Source organism: Amblyomma mixtum, chromosome 4 (assembly GCF_055824585.1).
Source record: "Amblyomma mixtum isolate Tamu chromosome 4, ASM5582458v1, whole genome shotgun sequence".
Classification (NCBI taxonomy): domain Eukaryota; kingdom Metazoa; phylum Arthropoda; class Arachnida; order Ixodida; family Ixodidae; genus Amblyomma; species Amblyomma mixtum.
The window spans coordinates 141526422-141549140 of NC_143015.1; the positions used below are offsets into that span (position 1 = coordinate 141526422).

The 22719-nt window shown below is 45.8% G+C and overlaps 1 protein-coding gene across 1 annotated transcript; it reads right to left on the minus strand.

The window, feature by feature from the left end:
- Positions 1-7078: 7078 nt before the first annotated feature.
- On the minus strand, positions 7079-22223 carry LOC149348501 (uncharacterized). Its single transcript, XM_089541776.1, has 11 exons — positions 22219-22223; positions 21767-21888; positions 16933-16965; positions 15367-15402; positions 13901-14071; positions 13002-13201; positions 11632-11726; positions 10531-10648; positions 9307-9453; positions 8422-8535; positions 7079-7234 (listed from the first exon to the last, which is right to left on the minus strand). Exons 1-11 carry the CDS (start codon positions 22221-22223, stop codon positions 7079-7081), a joined length of 1197 nt encoding a protein of 398 aa, XP_089397902.1.
- Positions 22224-22719: the final 496 nt, after the last annotated feature.

Here is a 22719-nt window from a genome sequence, read left to right on the forward strand (position 1 = left end):
TCCAGATAAACGGAGTAAGGTCACAAGGAGATATTGGCATGTGCTGCGGGGACGAGTGCTGTGCGAATGGAACCTGCAAGAGCCAAATGGTGAAGTGCGAACTGAAAGAGAAGGTTCAAGCTGCGGTGGCCGCGGCTAAACCTCGGCAATAATTTTCTTTTCTTCGCGTAAACTGTGCAACAACTTCCACGGATTATGCCACGCGTTGAAATGTAGTGTTGTTTTCATCGGTTAATGACTGTAGAGAAGTGCAGATGTACATACCAAAATAAATGTTCAGTTCTTGTGCGTGAGGCTCACTTCCGGAGGTGAACCAGTAAGGAGCAAACGATGAAAATTTGTCGCGAATGTTTTTAACTACCAGTCCTCAGGCAATAAATATTGGCCAAAGTATAACAGTTCTGACTTATCGGAATTTCTTGATTGCCGACTGCTACTTTGTATAAATATAGAAAATGTGATTAATCGAGAAATATATAAATATCGCATCATTGAAATGAATAGCGAGCGTGAATTATCAACGCCGAAAACAATAAAACCGGACACTTAAACCCTATAAACCAGTAAACCAATAAAACCGGACATGCATAGTCAAGCGCATAAACAAATCAATGAAGAATGAAAATTCATTCCATCACCTGCTCATATAGCAGTACACCCATTGAATTATCTTTTTATTCTAAGGGCCAGCTTTTGCACGGAGTGATCTCATAGCAGGCCTTCTACTTTTCTGCCAGACGACATTTTCACTCTGGTGTGAAAATGCATCATAAATAGGGGTGTGCGAATATTCGAAATTTTCGAATATATTTCGAATATTATATTTTTAGTATTCGAATTCGATTCGAAATCCAAGTATTCGTGTTGTTTCGAATATTCGACCCGACGCGAATATTCGTATCTAGCCGAATATTCATTGTGAGCAGCGGCGTTCATTTCGATCCGCAAGCCCTATCGACCGATACATAACAACATGGCGGCGCCTACACGGAAGGAAAATTCTTTCTTCCTCCAAGGGCCATGCCGTAGCTAACTGCGCTGGTGAGCTTTTTTGTGGCTGAAGCTGGTATAGTCAGAGCTGTGCACGAAGTACCTCGCAATACGTGCCAGGTCAGTGCCAAGTGAGAGGACATTTTCTGAAGCTGGTATAGCCAGAGCTGTGCACGAAGTACCTCGCAATACGTGCCAGGTCAGTGCCAAGTTAGAGGACATTTACTGAAGCTGGTATAGTCAGAGCTGTGCACGATGTACCTCGCAATACGTGCCAGGTCAGTGCCAAGTGAGAGGACATTTTCTGAAGCTGGTATAGTCAGAGCTGTGCACGAAGTACCTCGCAATACGTGCCAGGTCAGTGCCAAGTGAGAGGGCATTTTCTGTGGCTAGAGGAGTCGTTTCAGTTAGAAGGGAACTACTTCTACCTGACCATGTGGTGCAGCAGGTTTTCCTTCACGACAACCTTTTACGTCAACCCAGCAACGCACTTTTGTGCTGATGGCAAGCTAGCCTTAATCAATGCTGTGTACTAGCCATCTTCTCTGATATTCCCACTCTTCAAAGAAAAATGTTCGAGACTTTGATACTCTTTGTGCAGCCACACACACCTTTTGTGTTTATTTAATCATCGATAGTTGAACTGTGATGTTCTTGGGTGCCCAAGTAAATGTTTTATAGTGATTAAATGCGTATGTCCTTGATTATTCGATATTCGATTCGAATGAAAAATCAATATTTCTACAGCCAGTGAACGAACAGGAAGTAATTTCTACAATAAAAAATTTAAAAAACAGCACCAGTAGGGATATCAACGAAATTCAAATAAAACCAGTAAAGTATGTCGCAGATGTCATAGCACCAGTTCTAACGCATATCTTTAATAAATGTCTGACGACATCGACATTTCCGGTGAAAATGCAAACTGCAAAAGTGGTAATGCTTTTTAAAAAGGGAAGCGGAAATGAATTGGGCAATTACCGTCCGGTGTCTATCTTACCTATATTTTCTAAGCCTCTTGAAAAAATAATTCACTGTAGGCTTGTAAGTTTTGCTGACCACTGCGAATTAATAACAAAACACCAGTTTGGGTTTAGGAAGAATATGTCTACTGAATTAGCTCTGCTTCACCAGAAAGAGTATATTTTAACGCAGTTTGAAAGCAAGGCAATAGTAGTCGGCCTATTTGTCGATTTTTCCAAGGCATTCGACTCGGTGAACCATGATGTTCTGCTGCAGAAGTTGGACTTTTACGGTATACGAGGGTGTGGATTACAGTTATTACAATCATATTTATCCCATCGATGTCAAGTAGTCCAAATAAACAACTCGCGATCACCAGTCCTGCCACTGCTTTGTGGTGTCCCACAGGGCAGCATATTGGGCCCCTTGCTATTTAACCTGTATATTAATGACATTGTTAACATTAACCGGAACGCCGAATTTATTATATATGCAGATGATACTAGCATATTTTTTTCTGGTAATCACATCGATAAACTCATCACTGATTGTAACGACATCATAGTCCAACTGCAGCAATGGTCCTCATCCAATTACATGAAGATTAACGAAAATAAAACAAAAGCAGTTGTCTTCCGGCCGAAAAATAAACCTGTTCCTCCTCATGCTGATATTGTTTTAAACTCTCATCCTGTTGACATTGTTGACCATTTCAAATGTCTTGGTGTGATATTCACTGCCAATATGTCCTGGGAATCTCATGTGAATTTTGTATTAGTGAAACTTGCTCGAATAACCGGTGTAGTTGGTCGTCTCCGATATATGCTTTCTACTAAAACAAAAATATTGGTCTATAATTCTCTTTTCTGTTCACACGTCAACTACTGCCAGCTTGTGTGGGGCACAACTACATTCTCTAACACACAAAAAATATTCCATATGCAAAAACGGTATCTACGTCACGTGTACAATGCTGGTTGCAATGCAACTACTGCAGAATTTTTTCACAGTGCTCATGTTATCACAGCCCACAAGCTATATCGTTACCGTTTGAGTGCTCGGTTTAAATATGAAGTGAAAAAAAATATTCACAGCCTGGATGCCTTGGCACATTTAGAAGGAAATGCTAACTGTTATCAGACTAGACATGGAGAAAACTGGAAGGTTGCTGTACCACGCTTGAATTCTGGTATGGAGCGATTGTGTTATTCTTTGCCATCTCTGTTAAACTACTATCAGTCACTGAATTTTGATTTATTTAGTTGTTCCACTCTTAAACTTAGAGACATGTTTGCCGATTGACTAACCTGATTTTATCTATTCTGATGTTTGTTTTACCTAGCTCAGGACTTTTTTCCTTTGTTCTGCACTGATGAAGTGTCTTGATTTGTTTATTGTTTTTTCATTATCTGGTGCTGTCTACACGCTGCCTTATATTTGGGGCTGCGGACTCGTCAAGTTGCCAAGTGGCAGCTTTTTTTCCGTAGCCCTCCATCTGTAGCACCGATGGAAATAAAGATTTGATTTGATTTGATTTGATATTCGGAACTAAGTATTCGTATTCGATTCGTATTCGAAAAATTTGATATTCGCACACCCCTAATCATAAAGCAAAGAACAAAATGGCTTCAAATCAAAGCCCACGGAAGAACGGCTGCAAAGCATTAGGCAGAAGACTTTTCTATGCTGCTCTGGAGTGGAATTCTACTTCACTCCCCATCATGCTTGGAGTTCAATTTTGCCTGCGCACACACAATAAACGATGTATTACTTTCATGCTTTCTATACAGAGTCTACATCTGTTACATTTGACGAGTTTAGTTAGCATGATATACCAGGGCTGAAAACAAGAGGAGGATATGACTTTGCTTACGGGCACCTGATACGCATAACTGTCGCTTATAATGCTCGTACCAACGGAATCGAGTAGTAGTTGAAGGCGGGACGCGTCGAAGTGAGGAAATTCGCTTGCATTGGATGACTGGCGGACGGCGCAAGAAAGAATCTGGGTTGAGCATCAGTGAGTGAGTCCTTAATCCAGCAGTATATTCTTCTTAGTAATATTGATTAGTCAGGCGTGAAGATTAGATTACTTCCAGCGCATTAGAAGACAACATCAAGCGCGTCGTTGTAAAATCGCTTTGGCTGCTCACGTAATTATCATTCACATATCTGCGTCTGTTTTTCCGTTATTTATATTGCCATTGTTGTCCTGTATATAGCTACGTTGTCATTGCTGTCTTTTACATTGCTATGCTTTCATTGGCAATTGTACTCGCAGTCACTTCGATTCCTCCGTCAGATTAAAGGCGAAGAAAAATGGCATTTTACAGTTCTTCGAGAAGGCGGTGAACTCAAGCAACACAGAATATACTTCCTGAGAGAGAATCTAGATAGGAGCGGGAGTGCTCCATGCGAGTCTCGGATTGGGCACTGTCAGCGGTGGACAAAGTGCGTGGCAGAGCTATCGCTCGGCCGGCTGACCAGTAGAAACTGATCCGTGTGGTCGAGTGATTCAGGCTGCCTTCTCTAGAGTCCTTATACAAGGGGGGTTCTAACCTTGGGAGGACATAGAGTTTCTTACTATTACCTAGAGGGAAAGCTGGCAACCCGTCAATGGGAGTTTGCATGGAGGCCCCTCGAGACCACTTCAGCCACCATGGGCGCTCAAAGCATCATGGGGAGGTGAGCTAACGACTGCAGAACTACAACTTTTGGCCAAAAAATAATAGAAAAATTAAGCTGTTCGATAACTACAAATGTCTTAACATTCAATATCTTGTCTAATGATTGCAACAAACGAGCAGAAAACCATCTAAGTGCAAAGTTTCCCCAAAATATGAGCTGTCTAGCTTTCCTATTGGCCAAGTAATGAACACTACAGTCTGCAAGAACAGAAATCTTGAGGCCGACATTCACCACCTGCTCTGGGTTTGCCCGGCGCTGAAGCCTACAAGAATTCGGCACCTGGCGGCAGCGGGTCTTTCGCCCGATAACAGTGCTTCATACACCGCTTGTACACAAGGACCTCATCATCGTTCACTGCTCGATTTCATCAGATCAGCGAACCTTTACTCATTTATTTAGGCATCCTCATTTATCATTACATGCCGTTTTATGCCCTGAGGCAATAAACATCGCATTAAAAAAAAGCTAATATTTCGTAATTAACAGGCTCATTTTTAAAAATAAATATCTTTAAAAAAAATGTTGTTGCTTAGATACTCTAAGAGGTTTTTTAATGGCATTTCGGAAAAGTGAAACCTTTTATTGGCGTCGGGTGTCGTCGCGTTTTCACCACTATGGGTTTTGCACACTGCGTTCGCGCGAAAGTCGTTTGCGCACACACGAACAGCGTTTGCAGAAGGAAACGTCTTAGTAATAGCACTCCGTGTTCCCGAAAAACGACTGTCTCGCAACAAGTAGCTCACCGCCCCATGATGCTTTGAGCGTCCATGGTGGCTGAAGTGCAGCGCCGCCAGCTTGCCCTCTAGGTAATAGTAAGAAACTATGTGGGAGGAGGTGGGATAAGGGTAGAGGGATGAGCAGATGACTTGCGCTGAGGCAAGTTACCACTTGAAGCGATTCCATTGCGGCGGCAATGCTACTTACGCTGAAGCAGTAAACCTTTTCTTGTTGCAAGTATATGTAACTTTTCTTTCTGTTTTGTTCTCTTGTGCTGTATTGAATTTTACTGTTATTCTAACACCGATTGCCAATCCCTTCAATCTGACCTGGATTCAGTAACAGCATGGTGCTCAACCTGGCTTATGCAACTTAATCATTCAAAAACTAAATTGATGTCTTTTACTAACCGAATGTCTCGAATTCAAACAGCATACTCCTTAAATAATAGCTCACTCGAGCTAGTCACCACGTATAAGTACTTAGGACTTCACCTTCATTCAGACTTAGCATGGAACCACCATATTAACCTTATGCTTGCATCTGCTAATCGGTCATTAGGTCTCTTAAAACATAACCTAAAGCATGCTCCTCCTCACCTCCGTGCTCATGCCTATACCACTCTAATTCGACCTAAAATTGAATATGCCTCGGCTATTTGGGACCCTTACCAATCTTACCTAATAAATAACATTGAATCATTGCAGAACCGCGCCGTTCGTTTTATTTACTCCGATTATTCACGTAACACCAGCGTCACAGCCTTAAAGAAACGCGCAGGTCTCCAGGATTTATGTCTCCGCCGTAAAATTGCACGACTGTCACTTTTTCATAAACTTTATCATCATCCATCACTTCATAACGACTTTTTTTCTTTGCCTACTTCGATTTTTGACCGCCGCGATCATCCCTTTAAAGTTAGACGTTTCACGTGCAGGACATTTATCTATGCACATTCATTCTTACCACGCACAATATCTGACTGGAACACTCTGCCTTCACATATCGCAACCACCACTGATCCTGATAAATATTTTAAACTTATATCTTCAATAACTACTGCTTAACTCTTCGCATACATTGTTATTTTATTTGTTCATGGCTTCCTTTTTTTGCAGGGTTTGTTACTAAAAAGATTCATTGTATTAGTGTTCTGTTTGTATAATTTTAATAATGCAGTAATCTTCGTTCTTTGCCGCGCTGCCATTCTTTTGATTCTTTTGCTTACTTATATGTCATGCAAAGTGTCTTATTTGTGCTTTTGATTGATTCTTTTGCTTACTTATTTCATCCAGTGTGTCTTATTTGTGCTTTTGTTGTTTGTTTTATATTTGTGGTTTTTTTTTATTCTGTTCAATTGCCTGTGCCCCCCCCCCCCTATGTAATACCCTCTCGAGGGCCTTTAGGGGTATTCTGTATAAATAAATAAATAAATAAATAAAAATGTACTTACCCCCCCTACAATAATGCCTCTCAAGGCGCTGTAGGTACCTTGAATAAATAAACAGACAAGAATTGCTCAACGCATCTTTGCATGTTATGCAATATAATGCATGCAGGCAAGAGCGGAAGACAAAACTTTTATTCGCAGTAGATTTGCGTTGCCGCATTTCGAGGCCCTCATCGCTGCTCGGCCTACCCGAACAGCCCCAGACTCCCACAGGACAGTTCTTTCCGGACAGCGTGAGAGCCGCGGGAGGTGGTGGCGCTGCAGTCGTCGTCACTCCACCCTCGTCTGCGGCATGGCCGTGACGAGTTTGTGGACGACGCGCAGCAGCGGCACGCTCTTCTTGGGGCAGACGTCCTCGAAGTCGTCCAGCTCCACGTCGTAGGCGGCGACGCAATATCGGGGGAACTCGTGAGACAGCCGCCACAGCTGCAGGTGGGGACGCCCGACAGTTGCACGTCAGGCGGCGTTCAAGTGTAGACAGAGCAAAACACGTGGCTGGGAAAGCTGCTGCATAGCTTGTAGTAGATGAAGCGCAGCAAATGACGGCACTCGGTAGGGACGACGGGAACACGAAGCGCATGTCCCGTCGTCCCTTTTGTGTGCTGTCAATTATTGCGCTATATCTACTGCAACATAGAGGGTTCGAGAAGAGCCTGATAATCCCGCTCATAGATCACGACTATCTTCTCGGTTAAATGGAATGCAGAAAGAAAGGAATCTCCAGATCCCCACTTAGTTCTGTCCTCCACCAATCGAGGCCTCCATGCCCACGCAAACGCCCGGCCTGGGTGTGTGCTGCCTATGTATTATCTTCTTTTGGTTTACCTTCTGCTGCCTTAGCAGACCACCTGTTAACATGTATATGCGTTAGATGTCCTGTTTAACGAATTTCAGCTTCTAAAGTTTAGGTAAAATATAATTAAATTATTTAGTTCTTTCCTCCTGTTTCACCGCCACCACCAGCACACCGGAACGTAATTGTGTTTGTAAACTTCGAAGCAGAAGTGCTGGTTCTGAGTCGCATACTGTCGTAATTTTCTTGGCCTCAGCAGTGTATGGTAACTCGATAGATGACGCATGGAGATAACTAAAAAGACAGAGGACGTTACACATGTAGTCATGGTAAAATTGGAGAGGACAGTTAAGCTCCGCCTTAAAGGTATGAAGCGATAGCGTAACGGGCAAATCTGATGAAGGTCATTCTCTAATTTACATTCATAGATTCCTGGGTGTCCCCTCACCCCTTATGGTGAAGTGTTGCAGTGGTTAAGCAACGCGCTACTGCTCTACGATTGCAGGTGCTCCCATCGATGGGACTTGTGCGACCCAGGTTGCACTTCCCGAGCATCCTCTTCCTACCAATCATTAACTTAACTGACACCTGCCACAGTGGGCAGTTTGCTCACAATATCCAGTGGGCAGGTTGTGATGATGCCTCAAGGTCACGTGACCTAGGTGTCACGCCTGCATCCTAGGTTGCTCTCTTGGAAGAACGTGCCTGAGCCGTGACCGTGATTTATTCCCTCACACCACCGACACCGCTTATTCTTAAGAACAGGGCCTTTAAAGCAATCGCGTTAAAAGCTACCCGAGCGCTTTGTCCCAGTGCGTACCTTGTGGGTGACGGTCTGCTTGTTGTCGTATGCGTAATAGATGGTCCGGTTTTCCCGGAATCGTGACACGGCCTTCCAGTCCACGCCTTTCTCCATGGACGTCTGCTGGCAGGGCTGCGAGAGAGAGTTTGTTGAAATGAGAACGCAAATATTATGACGCAGGCAGATTTTCCTAATTAAGTAATTGCTGACGCCAGTACTAACATTCAGCTCCAGGTTAAGATCTGTCCATCGTCCTTGTAGTCTCATTTGTGATTACGAACTAGTCAGAAGTCCAGGACAGGGATTGAGGAGCCTGAATCTTGAACAGGCCTTTTGCGACGGAAGTAAATGTGACGCCACACCCATCTCTTCGCTGGTGATAAAGGCCTGAAGTCTTGTATTCACTCCGAACCAGTTTCATAGCTCTAGGTGTTCGCAGTCCAGAAAAAGGAAAAAATTTGGACAACTAATTACCATTAGCAGTGACAATACGATAGCATAAGATCCTCGTTCTGAGCGGCCATGCAGGGCCACACCTATACAAATGGACAAGAGGATTTCCCTATCTCCACCTTGCCACCTGCTAACCGCGGCAGGTGGCAGGTCAGATCTAGATCTTCCATGCTCTAAGCTTCACACGTGACAGGGTCCTTCCCTTGGCAGCCATCCATTGGTCTTCCTCCTCTAGAATAGGAGAAGGGATTTCCCTTAGTCCATTCTGCCACCTCCCATCCAAACTGTGGCAGGTCGCAGCTGGCGCATCCGTGTACCACCGATAACATGTGGCACATCCGTGCACCAGCCGTGTCACCTGCCAGTTGTCAGGTGGCAAAGTGTGAAACCGCCGGTGTTTGTGGGTGATGGGTCTCATACAAGGACAAAAGGAAGGAGCCGCCCTCGTACCTCCTTGAGGCCCGTGTAGGAGTATCCAAGCATGGCGTTCTTCACGGGGCCCTTGCGCGCCTTGATGACGGCCATGGAGAAGGTGAAGCAGACGTTGTCGGCGTGCAGGTGGCGCCGCCACGGGTGCACCTGCCATAGCCGCTGTCGCTGCATATGCATAGGACGTAAGTGTTGGTTTACTGGGTCAACAGGTTTGATGCAGGCTTCAAGGATGCATTTCTGGGGGATCAGCATGAGTGTGCGCAGTAATAATTAACTGTAGTTTATTGCATAGCACACAGCAGCTGCCATAGTAGTTACATATATATTACTGACTAACAGTTGCATCAAAGAAGAAACCACATGTGCACCGGTCTATTTAGCCTCATTCTATGATCCGTGGTTCCGCTGATGAATGATAAGATATCTAAGTAACGTCAACTTCGGTACCATAAACTACTTGGCCAGAGCCTCCACTACAACGGCATATAGGACAAGGGAGTGCTACCACATAAAAAAGACGATTGAGGCCACATTTTTAATGTATTTATGTAGCTTCGACTTAGCCTGATGGGCACGGTTGCGCAGTTAATTTCCTACGTGTCTAGACACAGTTTTTTCCAAAGTGGTTTGGTTTGGTTTGGTTTTATGGGGTTTAACGTCCCAAAGCGACTAAGGCTATGAGAGACGCCGTCGTGGAGGGCTCCGGAAATTTCGACCACCTGGGGTTCTTTAACGTGCACTGACATCGCACAGTACACGGGCCTCTAAATTTCTCCTCCAAAGAAATTCAACCGCCGCGGCCGGGATCGAACCCGCGTCTTTGGGGTCAGCAGCCGGCTGGCACTTTCCTAACCTTTCGTAACCGTGATGGATGTTATGGTAGGCGACACTTATCGTCCCAAAATGACACACGGGCTTCATATGAGCGACGCCGTGGTGGAAGGTGGCGATTAAATTTCGAAAGGCTGGTATCATGCGCTGACTGCGCACAGCACATGGGGCGTGGTAGCCGTAGTTAAAGTGATCGATGTTACAGCGAAGGAGACTCATGTCTGACATGAATGCACAATGACCTGGAACTCATGACTGTCACACACCTTACGATAAAACGTAAACACCCCATAGTATTTCAAATGAAAACGGTAAGTTAACAGCATCTTCGATCCCTACTCAACTTTGCCGTGCAAAGCATTTTTGTTTCACGGTCTCCGGGGCACCTGCCGCATTGGACAGGCTACTCACCATGTACACGTCTCTGGTGTGGGACCCGGCGAAGGGCTGGTAGGGGTTTGGGAATCGCCTGGTCTGCAGCCCCGGTATCTGCACCACTTGGGTCTGCAGGACCAGGAACTGGGGCAGCCTGCGCACGTGGACAGTCATTGCGGATTGTGTAGAGAGGAAAGAAATTGTTGGAAAGAAACAAAATGAGCCACATTTGTGCTTCGAATGCAGTGGTCACATCGACGTATGTGGTCCTGCTCTTGAATGCACCTCAAGGCAATCCAAGAAGCTGCATAGCCGATACTTACAGCGAAACTGCATGCGTAAGTAGACGCAGAGGTGCTCATAATAGCCTCTGCGTTCAGTTAAGACGTGTGTGTAGAGTTTTCTGAATGGAAAAGCGCCAATGTTTTTGATAGCAGTGGTCGGCCTTTAGAAGACGCTTTCAGAAATTCTAGAGGCCCGTGTACTGTGCGATGTCAGTGCACGTTAAAGAACCCCAGGTGGTCGAAATTTCCGGAGCCCTCCACTACGGCGCCTCTCATAGCCTTAGTCGCTTTGGGACGTTAAACCCCATAAACCAACCAACCAACCTTTCAACAACGGGATTCAGGCTATCCTGAAATAAAATACTGCTTAGAGAATGCATAGTTTCTTAAGCGAATTCATAATGGCGCAGTCTGGTGAATGAAATGCAAATGAATATTCTGTTTGTCATAGCAGCCACCACTAAAATACCACGGAAAGCATCGTTTTGGAGCGATCTTTCTCTGAGTTATACTGTCCTGGTAATTTGTTCTGGGCTTATAAGAGGATACTTGCTTTATATGGCATCACTAGACAGAGTGTATAGGAAGCCTATTCACAAGTTGGCCAAAATCACAGTGAGCCGGGAAAGCGCTACACTTAAGACCTGCTGAGCGCTGTCAGCAGTACAAATTATCCCGCGTTCTCTTTTGTGTACATAGTACTTGACTACAACGGCTTTGCTTCGTTAGTAAATGCAAGGGCATCTGCAATACTCAACCATACAGCAGCTCGAGTTAGATTGTACTGTACCAAAATGTAATGGGCGCAGTTTTAAGGATCCAGAATGGCTGTGGGGCAGAATGAGCCACTTGCCTGGCCAGCCGCTCGAAGAGTCCCCTGGTGAGGTCCACCGCCCTCTCCACTCTGATGATAAGGCTGGCGTTGTTCTTCATGCGCTGCACGAAGGCCTGCGACACACGCGACGCAAGTCAGTGAAACACGATCTCTGACGACAAGACTGCAATAATGAAAGATACTGTAGTTTGCAGACTACTGAGGGAGCTACACTTGAAAGCGCCACGTTATCGGCGCCAGTGAAAACAGGAGGTATGGGGTAAGTAGATCACCCGCGCAGGATATAATAGCAGACAAAAAAAGACATATTTCTCTAATGGATCTAATGGAGACTTGGGGGCACCTCCTGGCTTTGCATATCACCGCGCCTTCATGCATGTCGAGACAATAACAGTGGCATGTAGCGTACAAGACTGAGCGCCACTTGATCAGAAGGTCCAGCTATTTGATTACACAAAAACTCCGGCACAAGAAAACATTCATTATAAGCTTTCTCACTGCTTGAGGTAGCAGCGGTCATCAGCGTCTATTTAGTTTAGCTGTGTACAGGCCGCCAGCTGTACCTGCAGGTTTAAAAACGTCCAGAGGTACAGTCTTTGTCAAAAGTTTAGAGCCCAGGGGGTTCACTTCTAACCTTTATATTGGGACTCCAGGAGCATTCGTGGAAGTCCTAACTATTGCAGGAGGCAGTACCAGAAATCTTCTCACATTGAGGAAATTTGGAGCGCTAGAGATTCATTAAGAGCGACACAGTGTGGCTCAAAAGAAAACCCCCTGGGCTCCAAACTTTTGACAAAGGCTGTACGTAAAGAAGTTGAAGCCTCCTTGTGATTCTTATTGCTGTCAGGAATCCGGTCCCTAAATGTCAGAGAACGCTACGCCTCTTGCGGCTCTTGTGTCAAATCGCTTCCCTTCCTCCCCTTTAGTAAGCCGTTTGACTTACAAAATGTTGGCCAGGATATGAGCATACACGAATTCAGCTTAGAGTTTAAATTGTAAAAATTTTACGCGCTCTAGATTGCTTTAAAAGGCCTTTCGAGCGGTTATTTTAACACCCCCTCCCCATTGTGTGTAGCAGAAGCCTGCCGTTAGCGGGTTCACGAAAATAGACCTCTGGTTGGCGAGGTATAAGCACTAGAAGATAGGGTAGGGAACTTTTTAGTTCTAAAGCACGGTATGCTGCCTTATCGAAAGCACAATATTAAGGGTATTGCACGCGCAACTGTAGTTTTCAGAACGTTACGCTGTGAGGAAAATTTGACGAAACGGAAACCGAAGATTTAACAGAAGCTTTGTTTAGGACCGCTTCAATCTCGACTCCCTCTGCACTCGAAAGTCAGCTGCTTTCGCCAGACCCACATTGCGCTGCCAGTTAGTTCCGGGCGCACCTGGCAGAAGCGGATGAACTTGGTGCTCTCCAGGTGGCTCCCCATGACCAGCTCGACGCCGCGCAGCTTGAAGTAGCGCAGGTGGACGACCAGGGCGTGCAGGACGTCTCCCTCGTTCCAAGAGGCGGCCTTCCACCGGAACGACAGGAACCGCTCGTGATTTTTCTTCAGGCCGCTGAACACACTGTAGCCGTCGCGGTCTGCGAGGAAGGGGCATCCGTCTGTCTTTGCCATTTGGCTTCTAAAAGAGGCAATCGCTCAAAGCCTACCCCAGATAGCGCGTAGAGTCCACCAAGCTAACCAACGCGTTCTTCAGTAGGTTGGTCTGACTGAATTGGGCTTATAGCATGCCCACGGTTATATTACAGTCTTAACATGGCCCCCGCAGAGCGGTCTGTACTGAAGACAGCGGAAGAACTTGAGATAACAATGAAGAACCGAGGAAATAGATATATGTAAAAGAAGCACTGCAAAGCACTCCTTAACACGGACGCCAAAAAGAAACGTATGCACGGGTGCCGAGTTTCAAAAGCATGGTTAATTCAATAGCACCTCTTTTAATGGGCGACTGGGTGATGTGCGCGAATATAACTATGCCTGCTTGGCCAGCCTAGCCTATGAGAACAGGGTATAGGAAGGACGTTGCTTGAGAGGTAATTTCACGGACTTCGGAGGCGGCACCTACCAATACTAGATGGGTAAAATATTGAATCGAAGAAAGTATCCTTATCAAAATATAAAAGAAGTTTTTGCAAGTTCTAATCTCACTTATCTACACCTCAGAATGAATACATTGAAGTATACATTTAATTAAGAGTAATTGCGTTGTTGTCAAACTACTTATCAGTGAATTAAACTGCCCGTGGACTGTTGATGATGTAATAGCCGAGTCCCTGTACCTTGGACGTTGACGTATGGCTTCCCGCTGTTCTCAGTGCGCTCGATGGCCATCGGTCCGGTGTAGATGACGTGTGTGCAGTGGGTGTCCAGGGCCTCCCCCAGCCTTGCGGCTCCCCGACCGTTCGTGGCGCACAGCAGGACGTTGGGCGTCACCTTGATCGGCGAGTCGTCTGCCATCGCAGAGCAACAAAAAGATTGCCACGGTTAAGCTTGTAGCTTGACACGATTAATTAATCCAGAAACAATTGTTCGGACCAATACTGATGGTAAAGCATAGGCCTTGCATCGACAGGAAGAAAGAGTGTTTCCTGCGACACTTTAGCTACCATGTCACGAGCTAATCTCTAGTCGGCCGTGAAGGCCTGCTGAGACGGTGCCGCGTCCGCAGTGAAAAATATGCGCCACTAATTGGTACCGCATATATATATGTATTTTAAACGCACGCCATAGCCGATATAGACTCACAGTAACCAGTACATCACCGACATACAGTTATTCCACCGTTCACCACCTGCTGCTAAATGCTTGTGACGTCACGGCAGGTGTGGACGAAGACAGGACTGCCCATTCCAGAAAACAGATATATAACAACTTCTAGCCGAAAAACTGTGCTCAGAACATCTTCTTTAAATCTTTGACCATCGTAGTGTATTTATTGCCTGGAGCACGACTAGAAAATAGCACCTGCGCCGAGCGAAGGCCGTCGGTACAGATACCAGTGAAACCTGAGCTCTGCGGAGCCTCCAGGTATCATTGGCAATTGTCTGTCCGTATTTAACTACATCTAGTTCTTACTGTGCTGCCAGTAGTTTACATTCGTATACATCAACATCGTATACACTATCAAGGCGAAACAGCGCAGAGCACCTCGTCCTGGTGCATGTGCGCTGCTATGTCAAACTGAGCTGCTCAAGTGTGTGTTGTATTTATAACGCTGCATACTCGGCTGCTGTTGACTCCGACACCACTGAGCTTTCTTGGCCTCCGTACTGATAGCAGCGGTGCCGTTGTTGATGAACAAAAACCTTGTCGCCGCGGTGGCTCAGTGGTTACGGCGCTCGGCTGCTGTCCCGAAAGACGCGGGTTCGATCCCGGCCGCGGCGGTTGAATTTTGATGAAGGCGAAATTCTAGAGGCCCGTGTGCTGTGCGATGTCAGTGCACGTTAAAGAACCCCAGGTGGTCGAAATTTCCGGAGCCCTTCACTACGCCGTCTCTCATAGCCTGAGTCGCTTTGGGACGTTAAACCCCGATAAACCTTAAACCATATAGTACTTGAAATCGGAAGAGGACTGCTTAATCTCGCACTTAGTCTTTTCACTGAACAGACTTCGCCTTCAGAGACTAACGGTCGTCGTTATTCCCTGAACAACGAAAAATCACTTCGAGTGTATAGTTCAGGACAAATTTGTTTATCAAACATTTAGCACGTATCTGTGCCAAGGAATATCAGGGAAAGGCACTTACAGTAGGTCACCCACTTGCTTCCGTGCCTTGGCGCATCTGCAATTGTGCGGAGAAGATGAAAAATTCATGTGTAGACAATGGTGACTCTTGTAACAACTAAAACAACCAAAGACGAGTTGCTTGATGAAGCGTGACCAAATTACTGCAGCAAGCCTCAAGGAAATGAATAGGACTAGGAAAAGTGGAGTTAACGGAACAGCCCTTGCGCTTGATACGTCACAAGCATTACCAATGCATTGTAGTACCCACTCTGTACTGGCTGAGCGAGATTACCAGGTTCGATTCAGAGGATTTCAGTCATTTAAGAAACGATATCGCCTGCATTACAGTTCATTTATTCATCTGACGTGCGCCCTACGCTACTGTGCGGTGTAGCTACGTCGTAAAAACTATTGCTTTCGGCAGCGCAGCCAATTTGATGTATCGTTTTCCTAGCTTTGTTTTGAGATTTTTTTTTTACTTCAGTACACAAAAATTTTATAAGTTCTCTTAAAGATATCTGTTATATTGAAAGAGCTTATAGTTATGAAAAACTGCTTATTATGATGAACCGCTTAAAGTAACACGATGAGACCCTGAACTCTGAAACACAACCGTATTCCCCAAGTACAATACCCATTGGCACGTGAATTCTTATCGCTTATTCCTGAGACTAATTCTGGTCTGGTTATTCGCCTTGTTATTCAGGAATCACTGACGGCAGCTGCCAACGGTTCTTTGTTCGCTGCTTCAAACAGAGAAAGAAGCACTCGACAACTAAGAGTACTTATGACCAGAGATGTCGCCGAGCGTTAATACACCCATAGTCCGGACTTTCAGATCATGGATCATAATGTGAAATAACCCAATGGATTCATATTGAAACTCACGCAAGAATGTCAGCAAAAGCCTAAGCACAAGACTGTTCACGGTGTCTTTGCGGTGCGTCCTGCAGTATACTGGAGTATCCTGTAGTGTACACCAGGCCTGTAGTAGCTTCAATTTATTTTTCGAAAATCATAACAAATGAAATGTGTTTTCTAAATTTCTCAAACACCGCACACCCACGTTATATTTATGACATGCTTAGCTAGCATAGTTGTACCACAGCTGAAATCAACTGATGGTAATGATCTCGCTTACGAAGCCGCTATGCACAAAACGCATAAATGGCGCTGATAATTCAATGGGCGGGAAATGTATAGTTGCAGGCGGCAGGAGGAGAAATGTAATTAGAAAATTTGGTGGCATTGCCCGATCGACGGCGGGTGCGACAAAGTGCTGGAAGTGAAAAATAAGTGGCAGAGGTGACAGTCCCACACAAAACTGTGGTTGTTAACGCTGAATAGGTCGCCACGAAGCTTAACTCAGCTCTTACGCCTTAGAAAACAAAAGCAAGTCACGAATTATAAAACCGCACAGGGTGGCCAGACATTTAGATGCATCAATTTTTCATTATTTTTATTATTTATGCTACACTAACGTATGTTGGCGGGCTAGTTTGTTTTGCGTTTTTGAGAAACACATGGCTTTACACTGAGCCATGACTTGAACAACAAGCACTGCCATGTTTTTATTTCAATTTACCTGTGTTCACCTCCTCTTCCATTTCTCTGTGAGCTGAAATGGGAAGAAAACTGGCATTTATTTCACAGTTCATGGGGAACAGCTTCTAAATTCAAGCAACACGGAATATAGTCTGATGGGGGATTTGCTATAGTTTTATGCTGGGCGTCCTGTGGCATACTGCGTCACTTGAACTGTGGCGTGGCGATACACCTACAGATAATATTCCATATACACGGGTGAATAAAAAAGAGGTTCAGATTAGACTAAATTTCTTAGATTTAGCTTCATTTAAAGCTGTTCTTCGGGTAAAACAACCCATCCGAAGAGAAAGAACGCGACGTGCAATAAGTTCCTCATCCAACGTTCCGAACGCTGGAGTTCCAGGTGATCAGTTTGTACTGCCGCGGTGAAGTCAGACTAAGCAGTCATATTTCAGCCTCATAAGAAGCAGAGTGATATCGGCGCCGTTATTTCTGCAAAGTAAAGAGGACCTTCTCACTGAATTAAGTTGAAGAGGCCGGCGGTGGCAGACCTTTTCATTAAGTAATAAAGTTACAACGCGCAAACTACCGCACTCAAATTATTTCTTATACTCAGGAGGTATAAGAAAATACGATGTGAAGGCTTCTTCGTTCAAGTAATCTACTACGGCGGAAATTTTGTCAGGCTTTCTCTACGAGTTTTTCCTTTTTTTTCAAAACTTGTGGGGTTAAAATGGTGAGATAAACACGTATTCCCCGTTTAACCGCGGCTGACAGTGTTCAAAACCGCGCGGACCCCACCCCAAGGTCGCGAGCGCTACCGAGCGCACGCCGACCACGGCGGGCCGTGCTCTGCGGGAACAAAGGAACGACACACTGGCTGACACAAACAAGGCATTTATTGCTATAACAACAATAACGCCAGCTAGCAACAAAATACACTGAGGAATCTAGGATGTCCGACTCACCAGCACGGCTACGAGCGAACGTTCGACCACGCTAGGGCAAAGGGAATATCTCCGAGGCCGGACGGGACGAATTGAGGGGAAGACGTTTCCACACGAGGACGCCCGCGGCGAAGAGCGGAGCTTTGAGCGTGAACGTCCTACACGCTTCCCGGGCCCAGGAAGAAGAGAGCGAGCCTTCCCCCGCACGCGAGCGGCAAAACACGCCATCCGTGGCGCTGCTGGATGGATGGATGGATGGATGGATAGGAGCGTCCCCTTTGAAACGGGGTGGTGGCAATTGCCACCATGCTCAGCTTTTCTTTATTTATTATTTTTTTGTTTACTGTGTTGGCAATTCTCAATAAGATTCTCCATCACCTTTGCCTACGGTTTCCTACAATTCTAACCTTATGCCACATCTCTGCTTTTCAGCCACCAATCCTCCAATCGCTTTTTGCTGACTTCCACTGCAGATTTATTTACATGACCATTGTTATCTTTAAACTCTAGGGCCTCAGAAAGAGTGACTGTGCCTGCATCAACATCCGCATGGATACCATCACATTTGATTATGAGGTGTTCAATTGTTTCCACAGATCTACCACACACTGCACATGTGTCATCTTCTTCGTTAAATTTCTTTTTGTAGCTGCGCGTTCTAAGACACCCTGATCTAGCTTCAAAAAGTAGGGCACTGCCTCCTGAGTTATCATAGAAAAATTCTTTCCTGATCTGCCTTTTCCAGAATCGATATAGTTCTACACTGTGTTTCTTTTCCATTGAATTCATCCAATTTTTAACTTCCGCGTTTTTAGCCCTTCGTTTAATGCTCTTTCTTTCTCCGTCCTCATGACCGGCATACTTACTGGTTAGTTTTCTAGTTCTTTTCCGCCACTGTGAGTCAACGCTCTTTCTATATAAATACTTAAATACCTTAGCTGCCCATCTGTTATCGTCCAATTTCCTCAGGCGTTCTTCATATAGTATTTTACTCTTAGCTTCCCGCGCCTCGAACGATGCCCAGCCCATATCCCCTTGTACTGCCTCGTTTGTGGTTTTGCCGTGGGCACCTAGTGCTAATCTTCCAACAGCTCTCTGATTTACGTCTAATCTCGACTGAACTTCTGCCCTTAAGCACAGAACCGCCTTGCCGAAAGTAAGTCCCGGCACCATTATTCCTTTCCAAATACCTCTTAGTACTTCATAAGTCGCTGCGACGCGAGCGCCCTCCCCTGTTAGTTAAAGTAACCAAACTGAGAAGAGCGCGTTTCGGGGCACAGCTGGGGTACATTGCGGGAAAGTGAACGCAGGGGACGAAGGCGTCCCCACAAACTAAAGACGAGTAAACGTTATCCGTTGTATGCCGAACTTACTGAGTGGAGCATCTGACGAGGCAGGGTTCGCGAAGCGAAGAGGCGGTGCTGAAAAAAAAGAGAGCGCAAAATATATTTCTGCACATAATAGAGCGTGGTGTTTCTAGGGTAAAAGGTCTTGAACTGTCGGACGGAGAGTGTCGTTCAAAGCGCTTTGTGAAAACGGGATGGATGGCTGCGCTCGTCACAACTGATTAAAGCACACCAGAAGTTACCAAATCTCCCGTTAACAGGTGTTAACTGGCAACCCTGTTCACTGTAGTTATAATATAGTGTACTAGAATATGGGGTAGTGTGTTCAGGCGCCGCCGCTCACCATGCATTGGCGTGTCGCGGCGCGCGTCGAAAGTGCGGCGGCGCTGCTGTAGCATGGGCTGTCGGGAAAAGGGGCGCTTTTCGTTGTCGTCTGCTAGTCAGTGACGCGTACGCGTGCATTGACGCGGTTGCGTGGTACGCGGCTCACAGAGTTTTTCGTGTGATCCCTTCCTCGTGCTATAATTGCCGCTGGCCGTCCGACAGTGAAGAAATGCCGAATCGTCGGCGGCAACGGCACTGCTTTACACCTGTGTGCACAACAGGCTACCATTGAACTAAGGGTGAGCAGCCGTCGCTTTTCGCTGTTCCAAAAGATGAAGCGCGCAGGAACATCTGGGAGCGGAATTTGCACCGCAAAGACAAGACCCTCGATGAAACGTACTCGGTATGAAAACTGCACTTCGAGCCATCGTGCATTCTCAGAGATTACGTTCACGTTATAAACGGAGGAGTCCGCATACCACGCGGAAAACCAGAGTTGACGCCGGACGCCGTGCCGACGTTGCTTCCCAATAACCCGAGCTACTTGTCATTTTTTGTCAAGGGCATCAAACAGTCGCGAGAGGCAGGGCGAAAAGGAATAACTGCGTGTGAAAATCAGACGATGTTCATAAGTATGCCACCGCGGCCGTCTGATCATGAATTGGTCACGATTTCGAGGTCGCGTTTCCTGCTCGCTGCAGTATGCACAATAGTTTGTTCATTACCCTTGTGTTCAAACTTTCCTCAGCAGCAGTACCCGCTGTAAGTTCTCTGCGCCTGTACACAATGCAGCTATTGGAAAAGAATTTGGAGCTGCTTTTCCGCAATTTTGGCTGTTTTGCGGCCGTCTCCTAGTCACTGCTCTTTTTTTTTTCTTCCGTGTACGACTTATCCTATCGCATTGAATTTTATTTGTCGTGCATGTACAATGACAAACATTTACAGGACACGTTATTGAAGTGTTGGCTTTTGAAAGGACCAAAAATACTCTGTGCGATGTACAGAACGCACGCCGCGTATCGGGAGGAGTGCATGCAGTGACAGCCCATGCTCTGGTGGCGCCATCTCGGGGCTTTCGACATCAACAGCGACAGCCGCGAGTCCTCCCTGAACACACTACCCCATATTCTAGTACACTATAGTTATAACATCAATGACAACGTCCTAGCGAGAAGCGATGATGTGCCAGAATTCACACTGCGGTCGTAGTATGTCTGCGTATGGGTGCACGGCCCCGTCAGGTCTTCGCTTTGTCCAACGCTGATCACAGAATTATCGTTTTTTTTTGCTCCCTCTTTGGTCTGTAACTCTCTACTAAGCAGACCTTGGAATTTCTGCCGTTTCGTTCGTAGCTACTATTACACATTATCTAAACGTTTTATATAATTTCGTTCCTGCATTCCTCTGGGTTTTTTTTCTTCTGTACAGTACGAAATTTCCGCCATAGCGGATAATCTCTCGTAATTACAGCTGCCATCCCTTCCACCTTCTTGAGGCCCATTCGTAATTAACTAAGCTGATTATCTCCCACCTGAACCGGTATTTCAGTCCGAATAACTCAGCGTTTTTTTGCGGCTTTTTTTAGTTCCAATTTACCGCTCACGCAAAAACAACCCGGCAGCAGAGCTGCGACCAGATTCGCGCTATTTGGAACAAAATCGGTATAAATACGAACTTACGTGCTGACATTGGGGAACCTGTAATTGAATAAAGACATAGTGAACAAATAAGAAATATTTACAAGGCTCACACGAGCAATCAGTAAAAAGAAGGTTTGGGCAGGATGGGAAGAAGGCTGCTAGCTATAAAGCTGGGCTAACATTGGTAGATGACGCTTAAAGGCTGTGTCTTCATAGCAAAGAATTTGTGCTTGCTCGACTTTACCCGGGCTCAGAGAAGGGGAAGTTCGCTGATGCCTCGTCGTCCGACACTGTGCCAACGTCCAAACAGATGACGCTGGTGATTGCCGGATAGACTACAACAATCGCGTTTTATGACTACAATTCCTTACGGGAAGCACATCATGTGGCGATCGGCTAAAGGGAAAACAGTTAAGCTCTGGTCTTCTTGGGCAGTGGTAGGAGGCACAATCGTCCTCTGAGTACGAGAAAGAGGTGCAGCTATTGTCGACATGGTCAATGCGAGGCTAATATTGCCTTCATCTTCATCACCAGTGCAAGACCAGGCCGTTAACATAGACGTTATGAGCGCTACTGATACGACAAAGGGTTTACGTATAACGGCGCCGACTTACCAGCGTACATGAAGAACACGGTGACGGCGATGCTCAGCAGCAGAAAGGTGGCCAGTGCGGCGGCGGTCATCCACCGCAGTCGGGACTCGGCGCTAAGCTGGGGATCTTTCTCGGCGTAGGGCCTGCGAATCGAAGTCCAAGCATTGGGTTCACCGGTGTTTCCTGATATGCGCCGGTCTCTCAGCCTAAAACTTGCACAGTCTGAGCGCAATCGCACGGCGTGCGAAGGGCGGCTCGTAGTCCTTCATTAACTTTCACCTGCAGAGGAGCGCGAATGGTCGGGAGGACGTCCCTGATCTTCCCGTGATTGGGACATGCCGCTCCTTTACCTCGCTTTACCTTCTCGTTATATTATTGCGAGCTTCTTCGGTTCGACCATAAAAACCCTCACACTCCTTCGCAATCAAGCACCTGTGCCAGTGCGTGCGTGTTGCATCACGGCGAGCACTTACCTCATGTCTGGCAGTCACCGTGTGGAGATATGTAAGCCCGTAGTTTATTCCTTGACGAAGCTGTCGGAAGAACAGGTGATAATTAGTAGTTTTTATTTATTTTTTTCTCGGTCTATAAGTCCCTTCGTTTGATCAGGCTGAAACACCATCTAAAATATTTTTTTTCTGTTATAGACATGCATAAAAAAAGAAACATGGTCCCGGTACAGCACCACGGACTCGCTATGACGTGTACCATAAGAACGTTTCTATTAGTGGTACGTTGCCTTAGTCCTGAAGTTTACAGTAACGTTTAGTCTGTTGAGTTATTGCTTTTAGCTCGGTATATACCGCAGTGCTCTAAAATGACTAACACGTCTGAACACTAACTATATTAAACATGGACACACTTGCAGTTCTGCATTTCCATTATCTGCGCAGAGAAAAAACGAGCCCAGCAGTCTTCGGTCTTCGTACATGCGAAAATGGGTCTGGCTTCTTGAATGCATCTGCCTCGCGTGA

Excerpts from the sequence above, each read along its gene's own strand:
- LOC149348501 (XM_089541776.1), bottom strand. Across the intron at positions 10,649-11,631 it reads CTCTTCGAGCGGCTGGCCAG|GCTGCCCCAGTTCCTGGTCC; the intron begins GCAAGTGGCTCA and ends CCACGTGCGCAG. Across the intron at positions 8,536-9,306 it reads CCTACACGGGCCTCAAGGAG|CCCTGCCAGCAGACGTCCAT; the intron begins GTACGAGGGCGG and ends TCTCTCTCGCAG.